This window comes from Nymphalis io, chromosome 8 (assembly GCF_905147045.1).
Source record: "Nymphalis io chromosome 8, ilAglIoxx1.1, whole genome shotgun sequence".
NCBI lineage: Eukaryota > Metazoa > Arthropoda > Insecta > Lepidoptera > Nymphalidae > Nymphalis > Nymphalis io.
Window position 1 is genome coordinate 12,716,245 of NC_065895.1, and position 14,550 is coordinate 12,730,794.

The window sequence follows — 14,550 nt, forward strand, 5'->3', positions numbered from 1 at the left end:
CTTCTAATCTATACCTATAGGTACCTAATACTTAATAATAAGTGATCTCTGATATTGAAGTCTGTTGTCAAATCGGTTTCTGTCTTCTGTAGTCAATAAAATTGTCAAGTAATTCATCAGCAAACTTGAACTTTTTAGATTATTTTACCAAATTATCTGTTAAATTATTTTTCAGTATTATAGTGATAATAAAATATTATAAAATATTAATTAATTTACAAAATTTAACAAATTAGCGCTTAGTTCAAAGGCAAAACATGCTAAATGTTTGAACGAGATGGGTTCAAAACCGCCAATATATCATGAAAAACAAGTAAAAGAATTGTGTGCATTGCATGCACTGAATAATTTATTTCAGGTGAGTATTATCTTATTTTTTAGAGCCAGAGGCTTAATTTATCACGTGAAAACCGACCATGAATAACATTAGCTGACAAGCCAAAGTAAACAAATTGGTTGTTACGGTAATTCGAATTTAATTATCGCCTCGTTATGTTTTCGTTCCTTAGTGTTAATTCCAATTAGATGTGAAACATTTTTAAACTATTATAAATTACATTTTAATATGAAGTAGTAACTGATTATTTCAATAACATGTTATGAGTGAAGGAATTTTCCTAATTTGTTCATTTTCCTTGGAAATTTATTAAATCCTAGAGGTAATCTTTTGTAATTTTTAGACTAGGAACACATTTTCGAAGTCAGAATTAGACACAATTTGCAGTAGGCTATCTCCAAATGTATGGATTAATCCTCACCGCTCCATGCTGGGTCTTGGCAATTATGACATTAATGTAATCATGGCTGCTCTTCAGAAGAAAGGTTGTGAGGCTGTGTGGTTTGATAAAAGAAAGTAAGTCCATTTTTTATTTAGGCACTTTATTGACTAATGGGCAAAGGCCATATTCTGCCAGATTGTTCAAATTGTGTCAGAAATTCTTTTATGTAAGTTTCCTCAAAATTTTCCTTTACTAACGAGCACAAGACACAAATAGAGCATATGAAATACACTGTCTGTAGATAAGACCCTAAAAGTCTTACCTTCTTGGCCATCTCAGTTATCATATTTAATTATAATAAAAAATTTAATGTTTATCACATAATTGTAATAAAAAAAAATAAACATACATTACAAATTGTTGTTATATTATTACTTTTAGTCAAATTTCTAAATTTAAACTAATTTTAACACCAAATTAATTTGATTAAAAAAAATATGGTAAAAGAACAGTCTCTAAGCTAAGCATTTAATTAAAATGTTTTAATACAAAATTTAATTGATTTTATTATTCTTATGCCTATTTGTCTTTTGTCTTCAGAGATCCTGGATGCTTAGACCTCTCAAACATATGTGGGTTTATTTTGAATGTGCCATCAGATTATAAGCTGGGTTTTGTAATGTTGCCTCTTCGACGACGGCATTGGATCACTATCAGACAAATACAGGGCAACTTTTACAATCTCGACTCTAAGTTAGATTCTCCACAGTTAATAGGAAGGGTATGTAAATAATAATATATTATACAAAAGAAAATGTAATTTTGAATACAACAGTTCTGTTCTCACTATATACTCATTTATTGTGACAGTTGTCACAATCCAAGTGTGGACTATGCCAGTCAGTGTGTTTTACCTGATCAATAAAGGTTAATTACGTCATCACATTGAATGGGTTAATGATTAATTGGCGAAAAACATTCAAGCTCACCTGGGCAGGTACTATTTTTCACATGTTCATCAATTAAACAGCATCAAGTGTAAGGGATAAATAGTATATCTTACTGTATCAATTTCAAAGGGGCAGTTTTGCTTACCATTACTTAAACCTACTTGTCTGCCTTTCCTGTATGGGATGGAACCTTTATTAAGAAACATTTTTTGACCACAAGGAACTTTTAATATAGCTATATAAAGAATACTTAACAATGCTTTGTACATTACAGCCAGAGCGAAATACAGCTTGTTTTTGTTTCTCAAACCACACCCATTTGTAAAATTATCTTGAATATATTTATTGCATTTGTGTTTAAATTGTGCTTCTCTATCTTTTTCAGAGTAGTGATTTAATAGCATATTTAAAAGAACAATTAGACAGCAAAGAAAAGGAATTGTTTGTGGTTGTGAGTAGAGAGGTTGAAGAAAAACAATTGTGGATGCATCAGTACACGCTGAACAACCGGGGGCATGAGACACATTCCGATCAGAAGGATGTTGACCCACAACGTGGTAGTCCAAATGATAGTTTATCTTCTGATTACAACAACCGTGATTCCGAATGTCTGCGGTTAAATGAGGTCAGAAACTGTTTTGTTAACAAAGAAAACTTTTAAGTGCTTGCATAGCACATTGGTTCGGTTGTGTGTTTGTGTGACTAATCAATGTAAGATTTATTATAGTAAAGGGATATGATGTTGACATCTATTATATTATCCATATTTAGTAACTGTTATAATTACACCATCAACAAAATAATATTTAAAAAAAACATTACTACAAGAAAGTCGTAGTCATATACATAATTATGTAGATATGCACATGCATATAATCCAAAGTTCAATTTTAAAATATTGTATTTTAATATATTTATTGGTGTTTCGCTATGAAGAACTAAACTACTCCGAGGTTATAAATACGAATAGAAATGTATTAAGTACTTAATTTTGAATGTTATTTATAAATTATAGTTTTTTTGTTTCTTGTTATTGTCATTAATTTGTTTTTTAAAGTTGCATTTAATTATATTGTTGAATATTAGTTAAAAATTACATAACATATATCTCATTTTGAATGAGAGCAATATAACGGCCTAAAGTAAGTTAGATCTCTAAGGGACTGAATATTTTGTATTTCTAATAGACATTTATTTAATAGTATTGTATGAATATCTATAGTCGTAAATTTTTTTTTTATTTACATAATATTTTGGTCAGTTATATGCAAGATGTTTCATTGACATTGTTTAAAAAGTATTTTGATCTTGTAAATTTGCGATCAATATTATAAATGTTTGTCAATCAATTACCTTAAAAATGTAATCGAGTAGGTTTTAAACAAGTCATTTTTGAATAATCAGATTAACAGATAATATATAGATGCTAACAAATGAAATTGGTAATATACTAATTGAATAAGTAATTTTTTCTCTATCAATTAGACGCTTGTATACTTGGAACCAATAGTTTATATTATAAATAATTTATGTCAACATGCTGTGAAATTAAAAAAATAATAAAACTTGTACATTCATATAATAGACAAAATTAAAACAAAAATAGACTGCCTATGTCTAACCGATGTGTAAAGTCCTTAATTCCAGAGAGTTACCGCGTCTATACCTTATTCCAACCTCAAGAGGAGTAAAGACAAATAAACAACATTGAAATTAACGCAATATCATTGGTCGAAGATCGAGAACTTTTATAATCTATGGTATTCACTATGGATACTCATAAAAAAGGCGTTTTGAATGTCCGCCAAATTGTAACTTTGGAAGTGAAATTAAATTCGTTTTAAGTAGTTAGGTGAAATATTGTTGTATTATAAAAAAAGTAAAATTAATCAAGAATTGATTGTAATGCATATTACAGCAGATCTATTAGCAAATCGCATGGAATATGTAAATCTAAAGTTGGTTTTTCCTTACACCTTCATTGGGATACAGAGATACTTTGAGGCATGAAGTTATTTCAGTTTTGTGGATATATAATATATATTAAATTATTTCTTCCTACATCCTACATGCAAGTTTCCTCATGACGTTTTCTTTTATACCAAGCATGAGATTTATAATCACAAATTAAGCGAGTGAATAACAAAGCGGTGCTTTCGATTTTAATTCGCGATCTACCAGTTTCATCCATGGGCTCATCTCGGTCGGCTTCATGAATCATTACTTGCAAATGAAATGTTTTATTGACTCTTTAATTTCACAGCATAATATGAATTCAATATAACGCCAAATACTAACCAAAATTGTAATTATAGTATCTATTTACATTCAAACTACTGACTTCCACTGTCTAACAGCACACATATTTTGCTCGCAATGTTCGAATATCACAAAACAGTGATTCCAATGTTTTATAGTACTGTTACGCCGGTTATAGATGCGACACGGCTCAAAATGTACCTAGCTATATTATATCGTAAATTTGTTTTTATTTTGATATTATTATTTTGTCCAAGTATGTTTATTGGTGGTGTTGATCCTTGCCCGACATTTCATACTGCCTTGGAACTTGGATCTTGCACTTAATTAAGTGTGAAAGGAATACTTTACATTTCTTATGTTGACAATGTCGTTGGGCAATGGAGACCAATTACCATAACTTAGTCCGTTTGCCTTTATCTTCCTTACCTTTGTCTTCCTGCTAAAAAAAAATAAGTATAATTTATAAAAAAAATCTCATTTTTATACATAATTTTGATTTAATTATGATGATTGTAATCCAAAATATAATTCTCCCTTTATAAAGAGATTTTTTATTAAAAATGAGTTCATTTTAATCTTTAAAAGCATGAGGTATTTACTATGGATATTAATCGGCTACATAAAGATTTGAATGGAAATGGCGCTAAAAAATGAGTAAAAAAACATTTTCAATCATAAACATCGTTACATTAATTGGTGGTTTATCTTTTTTTATTTTGTTTTAATCTTAAATGATTATGCTAAGAGAGAGGATAAACGCCATTTATTGTTAAAAACAAAAAGCAATACTTTTTTTATATATTTAGAAGTGTAATTTTTTACGAGTAATAATTTATAGTTATTTTGTAAGTCAGTGTGTGTGGTATGTGTCTGGTTTGTTGTAATCTGTGCCTGTAATGTAGGCAGCTGTGAATTCTATCACCATTCTATAAGGAAAGAATTAAAATGTATTTCGATTCTTATATCTTTTACTCTATATTGTTGTAAATAAATATTTTTCCAAAATAAAAGCGTTTAATTCTATTTTTAAAATTTATATTATGTACATACTTTTTACCATTTACTATTTAATTTTTAATATAAACTATATTACCATATAATATTTGGTACATACTGTATGGTAATTTATCTTTGGTTTATAAATAGAAACGGACAAAATTTTACTTAATTAGTTTTGACGTATCTCATGGTTCGTGGCACATTGACGGTATATAAATATTTCTTGCTGTGCCAAATGTCAATGTCTATGAGGAAAGTTGATCAACTACCCTCAGATGGCTCTTGTAGTCGACCTTCCAGGATTATTTAAAGAAAAAAACTTATAGAAACAAATATCAATAAATAACTAGTTTATTTCAGTCGTTTGTTCTTCGAACTCGGTACAGTTATTGTTTTTTGAAATGATGAGTCGGTCAGGGTCGAGATTTAACTCCTGAATTATGGCGTATATCTGTGCTCGCAATTCTGCTTCGATATCCCGCTGTCGTCCCAGTACCCACATGCGATCTGTTTTATAAATACATTGATGTTTTAATACAAGAAACAAATTAAAAAATGTATTGCATTTGAAGTCTAACAAGATATATTAAAATATATTTAAATTAATTGATAAAAACAATTAATAGTAAATAGAAATCATCGAAACCAAAATGTAGGCATTTAAGTATTTTTTTAAAGGCATAATTAAGATAAAGCCATTAAAAAGAGTAATTACATAGAAAATGTGTAATTTATATCTTAAATTTCATTAAAGTGCAAGTCATAGGTACCGGAGTGAGCGACACTAAAGTTAGTGCAGGACCAGACAATCGCAAAGCGGTCGTAGTCGGTGAATAATATGTTGTAGTGGCCGGCGCCGGGCAGCATCCGACCTATGATGTAGGGCATCCGGTTGTTGAGCTTGTACCTGAACGAGGACGACCCGTTGTGGCTTGGGATGCCTAACCCGTTACTCGTGGAACGGTTTCCTGACCTAAGGAATTAATAATAATTATTTTTTTAATTTTAAATGATCCATGCATCCATCCATATTCGTACACTGATAAATTATTTAATGTGGTACCGTGAAGAATGAACATACCATCTATTGATAGTGCTAACGGTAATGAGTAGGAAGCCTCGTTCGTTGAGCATCACGTCGAGTTCTGTGCAGCTCGCCGCGATCTCCATCAGGTGGAACGATCTTTCCACTTCATACCACGTACCTGTCATCTAAAAACCAATATAATTGATATAATTTAAACAAAATGATAATAAGAATACGGTACAGTACAGTACAGTAACAGCTTGTAAATGTCCCACTGCTGGGCTAAGGCCTCCTCTCCCTTTTTGAGGAGAAGGTAATAATAATACATATGATAGTTTTTGAGTTTGAACATTTTGTATGATGTAAGCTGTGCCGTTGGTTGGTCCCGTTGGAATGGTTACAGGTAGTTTATATGGCAGTAGATTTCGAGGCATCGAGGTATTCTCGGGACGGGGCGATAAATGTTATTAAGGTTTTCTGTCAAAATATTCTCCGCAGCAGTTCAGACTAAGAAATTGGCTGTACGACGAATAGACTTTGATCTCTTGCCTAATCTATCTGGTCGCAAGAATGCACCTGTACTTGAGCACATATATGTATATAATAATATATTTACGCAGTTTTAGTTTATTTCAATAACTACGCAAGAAGTGTTTGTTTTTCCATTTCTAATATTATTGGTTTAATTGTTTAGTGTTTCTGTTCGTAAAACACTCAGCCAGCTAAGTTATGTTTTGTAGTGTAATACTTTATGCCTTGGATACAAAAATTACCTTTAGTAAAATGACTGACAAGTACTTCTTAGTAAGTTTATGAAAACTTGATCATTTTATCAATTTCTGTATTTTTATCTATGAAAAAAAAACTATTATTTCTCAGTTCGTAATAAGAGTATTTATTTTGTATTTTATTATCATCAATCATAAGAATAACGGGAATAAGAATCCCATCGGGATGTAGGATAGGACGAATACCCAATTCCATCAAGCAAACGCATTTATTATAAGCCTAATAACAGTTTGTTACTTATCAATATTATGATAGATTTAACTTAATCCATTCAGGATTACGTTACATTACTAACCTATATGGCCAGTACCTGTCCTGGCCCTTGATCAGGGTAGAGCGAGATTATCTTTCAGCGCTCTTTGGTCAATGCTCACATAAATTACATTTCAGTTAACGTTCGGCATTTTTACGCTTCTTGCTATTTAGAACGGTCGCTCGCCTACCCCAAGACTAGCTACTAAATAGAATATTTTTTCACGATATATTTGTCTAAATAGGTATCGTTTAAGTTAATAAGTTCAATGACCAGTTTTTATAAGTGCATTAGTTTTATTTTAAATGAATATTCTAACTGCCTAAATTCTCATTAACATTAATAAATAACAGAACATATTTCCGTAGGTGTTTTCCGTGGGTTACCAAAGTATTTACTGTTTCATGACATTTATTACGTAATTACTGTTTCAATTAAGTAGATCATTATATAGGCACTTTGAACGATTCGTAGTGCACAAATACACTCCTTACGTTTTACCATGACTTTTTTTATAGTTCTTATAAAATTAATTTTAATTATTTTTTTTATAAGTAAAACAGTCTTTCTGTCATTTGAATGATAAAACCATATTCTGGAAGATTTATTTACGTACACATTTCACTTGTAATGTATATGTATAAAAATAATATTACGCATAAGTAATATGTATACGGTTTAGTAATGATATTAACATGCAAAAGCTACCACAGTGCCCGCTTGAGGGTTAAGGTCGACACTCTATGATTGTTATAAAAATATTATAGGTAAGTTGTAGCACGCAATTTATTTACAATAAATACTATACTATATTTACACAAAAAAATACGTTTAAATATTTTTTTCTAAAGTTAGTTTTCGCGCAATTTCGATATTGACATAGATTATGTGCGACGATTAATATAATGCAGATAAGAAATATATTATATTAAAAGTTAATTAAAGCTAAATCTAACTTACCCGTCTAATATCATAGTTAGGAAATTGTGGATATATTGGACATTTTCCTAATCCAGTACTAATCACAGCTTTGAAGATCGTGCACAGCAGTATGAAGTGTATTCTATTAGAGCCTTGTATACGGAAGTCTCCCATGGCATTTCACAAACAAACTTTGGGTAGAAAAAAATATATTACTTTTTAAACGCACGCCGCGGTCAGTGTTTTGTAAACAGTGCGCAGTATTTGTAAAATAGGGGCTCGCAGTTGTAACCGCCGCGGCCGTTCTTCACACTGACCCATTCGCGTCCGATTTAATAGAATATTATTCATACACATTTATACCTTTTATTAGTAACGACAAGTGACCGTGACGACATATCTATCGATTTTGCATTATGGTCACTAAGTTTTATCGTAAATTAGTAGCCCGAATTCTTACTTTTTGTCATAGTAATTGTTATTTTTTTGATCAATTAACATAGAAATATTTGTAGTGATTGTTTAAATAAAGAATAAAGCGAATAATTGTCGCTTAAAATAAATTGAATTATTATCGTCGGCGAATCCTCACGTTACTGGTAAATGTCTCGTTAACACGTGGTGGTTCAAATTAACATAAAAAGGCACGGTTAAGTGACAATGCATAAGTTATTACAATGTCGACGTGAATGTGAGTTACGTTGAGAAAGCGCACTCGTTTACTTGGCTTACTATCCCGTAAAAAACAACAATTTCAAGTTCAAATGAAAAGCAAAAGTAATAATAACATGTTGTTTATTAAATAAAAATATTTACAACATCTACAAATATCATCAATGCGATGAAAATCATTTATATACAATATAATATATATCTATACATTAATTAAGCGCGACATGTCCATATCCCACACGGAAGCTGCCAGACGGAACATGATGCTCAACAGCTTTCACGTGATAACCAGATCACCATTTAATATTTAGCGCTATGTCGTTTTTCTCGAGGGCATGGTACGCGGTGTGCAGCAAGGCCCTCGATTTGTCAGAGTCCCTGCCGTCGAGCCAGTCGGCGTACAGCTGCTTGACGAGCTTGCTCTCCGCGGGCCGGGCGAGCGGCAAGCGGCTGTACAGCGCTTGTAGCTGAGCGACCAGCTCTCGCCCGCTCTCGCCTTGCATGGGTCGCACTTGGGCGCCGCCGTTGAGACAACCTTCACGGGGGAAAAAATCCACATTTAGTGTTTCACTTTTAAGAATTAAGATTCACGCGTTCCTCAAAAAGAGGAGAGGAGGCCTTTAGCCCAGCAGTGGGACATTCACAGGCTGTTACGGTTTTAAGAATTACGTTTGAATCTGACTGCATGATACTTAACAAAGTTAATTTAGACCAATGACAATTAGTTGGATCAGTTAATAAATGATCAAACATATTATTAAATATCTACAAGTGTTACTAAATTATTTTAAAGTCATACGATAATTTCTGATTCAACAATATGCACAATTATGCGTCTAATACTTGAATACACACCTGACGGGCACGCCATGACCTCCACGTAGTGATAGGGTGACTTGCTGCGCTTCAGCTTCTGCACCAAGTTCTGTATATTGCGGAAACCATTCGCGATCGCAAACCTTAAAACTTCTTTGCCATCTTTTTCTAGTGTCACTTCACGGAAATCTGGATTTCTAGAATATTTCAACATTTTATTTCAGTTTAATGTTACGATGATACGAACGTTTTAAGGGCAAACTCGAAAATCACTAGAACACGATTGTAAATTGTCAGAAAGTCATATGCGACATCGACTATAATAAGTAAAATCTATCTAAACTAACGTTATTTTTAAATGCCAAGCCGAAATAACTACATAATTTGAATAATAAAGTGAATTTCAAATTCTCGTTTAAATATAACAAGCGACATAATAACGTTTTACCGTTACTTTTCATTTTCTCACGAGTGATATACGAAGTGAGATTTTAAAGAATAACACTGCAGTACTTTTGTATCTAAATATAATTGTAGGTATTTGTACTTAAGCTGGTGATTGATTTGAATGTTTCAGTATTCGTTCTATATACAACATATCATATCGATACACATTATTTGTATATAATGAGGTTAATGCATTGGATTTAAATATTTCTTCATAGTTATTGAGCACTAAAGACAATAGGCGTGTATTTGGCAACAGATCGCACCATTCGACCCACAATATATGTATCATAGACAATACGTTTAAGGATATTAATTAAACCAAGCAAAAAGAATAACAAAACTTACTAGATACTTGCGCGCCAGAACGTTAATAATTATTTTTAACGTAAGCAATTTGGTGGAGGCGCGGTGTTCATAATTAATAAAAAAAGACTATTAATTTGGAAAATATTTAAAAAACATTAATTATTTCACGAAAAATAATGACAATATTCAATGACTTTTTTTAGAATAGGAAGGCGGACGATGGGTTGGATTTATATGGGCCACCTGATGGTAAGTGGTCACCAACGCCCTTAGACATTGGCATTCTAAGAAATGTCACCCATCGCTTACATCGCTAATGCGCCACCAACCTTGGGAACTAAGATTTTATGTCCCTTGTGCCTGTAATTAGACTGGCTCACTCACCCTTCAAACCGGAACACAACAATATCAAGTATTGCTGTTTTGCGGTAGAATATCTGATGAGTGGGTGGTACCTACCCGGACGAGCTTGCAGAAAGCCCTACCACAAGTATATCATGTCAATTCAATGTCAAACTGGATAATACAGTATAATAAGTTTAGTAATAAAACAAACCTTAAATTCTTATAAACCAGCGGTGCGTTTGTCTCTCCAAAAAGTTGTTGAGCGGCGTACAGGAACACGTGATCTGCGTTACCTCCGGACCCTGAGCCGATATGGCTTTTCACGCCTGATCCATCAGAATCATCCCACGGCCAATCCAAATTTGAACCTTCCACTTCAGATAAACATTTGCCACTGTTTTCCAGCATTTGTTCTAATTCGACTGTGCGCAAATAAAACTATATTAAATTTCTTTATTTATTACACGAAAAACCCCACATACTTTATGCAAAGAGAAATTTTAGCAATAAAGTTTGTCATTTTTCAGTCACACGATTTTAAAGAAATTGTTTTTTTCTTTTTTTATAGAATAGGAAGGCGGACGAGCGTACGGGCCACCTGATGGTAAGTGGTCACCAACGCCCATAGACATTGGCAATGTAAGAAATGTTAACCATCGCTTTCATTACCAATGCGCCACCAACCTTGGGAACTAAGATGTTATGTCCCTTGTGCCTGTAATTACACTGGCTCACTCACCCTTCAAAACCGGAACACAACATTACCAAGAACTGCTATTTTGCGGTAGAATATCTGATGAGTGGGTGGTACTTACCCAGACGAGCTTGCACAAAGCTCTACCACCAGTAAAGTTTCATTTAACTATATATTTATATATAGATATTATAAAAGAAAAAGTAATTCTGTTTGACGCGCTTTCACGAAAAAATCACTGAACAGATTTTGATGAAATTTTGTACGAAACAACCTTTAAGGCAGGCTATTTTTTACTTTTATATACAAGACAGCTAGATTTGTAAATAAAATAAATATAAAGCATACTTGCAGTGATGACACAGTCCACATCATGACAGCTTAATATTTCACTATAGAAATCTTCTCTCGAAGCTTCAAGCTTCTTATCATAACAGGGCATGAATGTAACATGATACACTTCACTGGGATTCAACTCTCGTTTGTTAGCCAGGTACTGTTTCACCAGTGAACCCATTATCTGCTGAGGTGATTTAGTACTCGATATATATGGTAGGATGAAGTTGCCATGTGTTTTTTCTGCATAACAAACCCAACCTAATTGTAAAAGAAATTAATATGATTTAACTTTTGTGTTACTATCAACAATCTCAAAAAGTTATATTATATAATGTTTAATTAATTATTATATATCCTGGGACATTTTTCACACACGGCCATCTGATCCCAAATTTAGCTTTTACAAAGCTTGTGCTATGGAAACCAGACAACTGATATACTACATATTCTACTTTTCTTTTGTAAATACATACTTATATAGATAATTACACCCAGACTCGGGACAAACAGACATGATCATGCACACAAATGTCTGTCCTGGGTGGAAACGAACCCACAACCTTCGGCGTGAAAGGCAAGTATTACCAACCATGCCAATCGGCTCGTACTCTTACTATTTACTTAGTATTATATAATATTATTACTCTTATATCCTAGATTAAAATAATTGTTGATTTTTGGGACAGAATGGGATGAAACACACCTGGACAAGAACTAGCTAGCATGGGTAGTTGTTTAGCAGATGGATCATGCTGGTGGTTCTGGTAACGCTGCAAGAACTCCTGCTGTGCTTCGAGCAGAGACAAGTCTTCAGCGACTGTCATGTCTAATACCAAATCTGCTCCAAGACTCTTAAAATATCCTGTAAAAGATTAATAAACAACAGATGTTAAATATTGAGAACCACAAATCTGGAACTTAATTTCCTTTCTCAGTTTGTAGGTTGAAGATTTATGTAAATGTATGAATTATTTGAAAATAATGTTAAGCTGAAGAAAATATTTGTAAAAAAAAGGGAAAGAAATTTTTGTTTAATAGTCATCTCGTTCACATAACTGAATCTTGTGCATTATTCATTAATTATAATTTTTTCCTTGAAATTAAAGTGCCATTTTGGCCAAAATGAGTTAAATGCAGATTTAAAGCCAATCGGAGCTTTTAAAAAAACCCTTTCTTCAATCTCGAAAGCATCATTTTTGCCTTAATTTTTAGACAAAAGACAGTTTAGTGTTATATTTTTAGGTTTCAATCCCCGAAAGTATGACTAAGATTTTGCACACAAGACAGTTATCTTACAAACTAATAGAATGAGAACTTCACTTACAATTTAGGTACCTTTAAGCCAAGAGCGAATTTTTTTTTTATATTCGCTGGGAGGGCAAATGACTCTACTCCACCTGATGGTAAGTGGTAGTAGAGTCCAAACGCGACGACGGCCAGTACAGACCGGAAAAACGTTCTGCACTAGCCGCCTTTTTTTTTTTTATATGTCCGGGATGGCAAATGACTCTATTCCACCTGATGGTAAGTGGTAGTAGAGTCCAAACGCGACGACGGCCAGTACAGACGGAAAAAACGTTCTGCACTAGCCGTCACCGCCTTGCCGGCCCGCAAGATGCCTCTTCACGCCTCGTTTGAAGGAATCCGGGTTGTAAGAGGAGGGGAACACATGAGCTGGTAAGGAATTTCCATTTTTTGGAAGTGCGACAAAGAAAGGAGTTGCCAAATTTCTTTGTTCGCGATGGAATTGATGTCACAGTTAGGCGGTGACATCGAGAACCAGCTTGCGTGGACTTAAGAAGGAAGGGGGAAGCAGCGAATAGGCATTTTAGGCAAACTTACTATCAGGTGTAATTGTAAGCCAGCAATCAGTAAACAAAAAGGTTTAAAATTCATACCAACTAATTTTCGTGTTGCTTCCTCAGGGTCTAATTTATACCTGGCAGCTAAAGACAGAGTTGGCTGAGCAGATATTGATATTACAACCAAAGTGACATCTCGTGTTACACCTTGAGTATCTGTAAATTTTCTCTCAGAAAATACTCTGTAAAAAATTAAAAATATATATTCGAATCTCTCTATTATAGAAATTGTTAAAATATACCTATATATTCAAAAAATTCTTTCCTACTTTAAAAGTTCTTCCTGGCTCTGTCTTGTTACAAGAACACTTTCAGCTGATGTTATGCAGCCGCTACATGCCAGGCAATCTGCAAGAGTTATTTCCACTTTCTGTAACTTCTGCTCCTGCCCAGTAGACAGGTCAAAGTATCCATCTTCTCCGATTTTAATTTTTGCACCGGTTTTGCTTTTAATTTTCTCTATTTTCACAGGTTTTATGCATTCCTATAAAACACAAAACAATATAAAGCAAAAACTGTTTATTCTTTATTTAAGTAGGTATTCAATATTATGCTAATTATAAGGATACTAATATGTGATTTTTTTAAATATTACATACAATAATACATATTAAATAATTCCGTAAAGAATGGAGGTACCACCATTATTCCTTCGTTATTGGTAATATTTGGGAAATTTATTTATTGCCAAAGGAGTTACACTATAAAGCTTGCCTTTTATCATTAAAATTGATTTATAACAACGTAAGGTTATATTCACCTGCGACGGAGTTATGAAATCGTCCAAGTCTGTCAATTGCAATGCACCACTAAATCGAGAAGCCATTTTTTACAAAAAAATTGAAAGTATCACTAATTACTTTTTTAATAAAAATGTAAATGTATTTTATTTACATTAAATTTAGTATTATCACAGCTGATTCGTTTACTTTACGTTTAACGTCCATGTGACGTTGACATTGGTCTTGCAATGTTGCAAGTTAATAACCACATTAGAAGATAAGTCATCCGAAGAGTGACTTCCAGAACTTCCAGAACACCTTCTATTGTTATTAGGAATTGTAAATGCAACATAAAAGTAATGAAGACAAAACGTAACTCTACATAATAAAATCCAAAAAAATACATTAAACTCGCTTAGAATTA

The 14,550-nt window shown here is 32.9% G+C and overlaps 3 protein-coding genes across 3 annotated transcripts; 1 reads left to right on the forward strand and 2 right to left on the reverse strand.

The window, feature by feature from the left end:
- Positions 1-81: 81 nt before the first annotated feature.
- On the forward strand, positions 82-5,102 carry LOC126770088 (josephin-1). The gene is made up of 4 exons (XM_050489244.1): positions 82-358; positions 681-853; positions 1,320-1,500; positions 2,055-5,102. Exons 1-4 carry the CDS (start codon positions 278-280, stop codon positions 2,328-2,330), a joined length of 711 nt encoding a protein of 236 aa, XP_050345201.1. The 5' UTR covers positions 82-277; the 3' UTR covers positions 2,331-5,102.
- Positions 5,103-5,220: 118 nt separating this feature from the next.
- On the reverse strand, positions 5,221-8,239 carry LOC126770098 (apolipoprotein D-like). Its single transcript, XM_050489258.1, has 4 exons — positions 7,960-8,239; positions 6,012-6,142; positions 5,701-5,903; positions 5,221-5,437 (listed from the first exon to the last, which is right to left on the reverse strand). Exons 1-4 carry the CDS (start codon positions 8,092-8,094, stop codon positions 5,277-5,279), a joined length of 630 nt encoding a protein of 209 aa, XP_050345215.1. The 5' UTR covers positions 8,095-8,239; the 3' UTR covers positions 5,221-5,276.
- Positions 8,240-8,704: 465 nt separating this feature from the next.
- LOC126770020 (probable cytosolic Fe-S cluster assembly factor GL21135) lies at positions 8,705-14,351 on the reverse strand. Its single transcript, XM_050489140.1, has 8 exons — positions 14,165-14,351; positions 13,674-13,888; positions 13,441-13,586; positions 12,246-12,404; positions 11,552-11,800; positions 10,721-10,931; positions 9,448-9,605; positions 8,705-9,127 (listed from the first exon to the last, which is right to left on the reverse strand). The coding sequence occupies exons 1-8, from the start codon at positions 14,228-14,230 to the stop codon at positions 8,886-8,888; spliced, it is 1,446 nt and encodes a 481-aa protein (XP_050345097.1). The 5' UTR covers positions 14,231-14,351; the 3' UTR covers positions 8,705-8,885.
- Between the last annotated feature and the right edge of the window lie 199 nt (positions 14,352-14,550).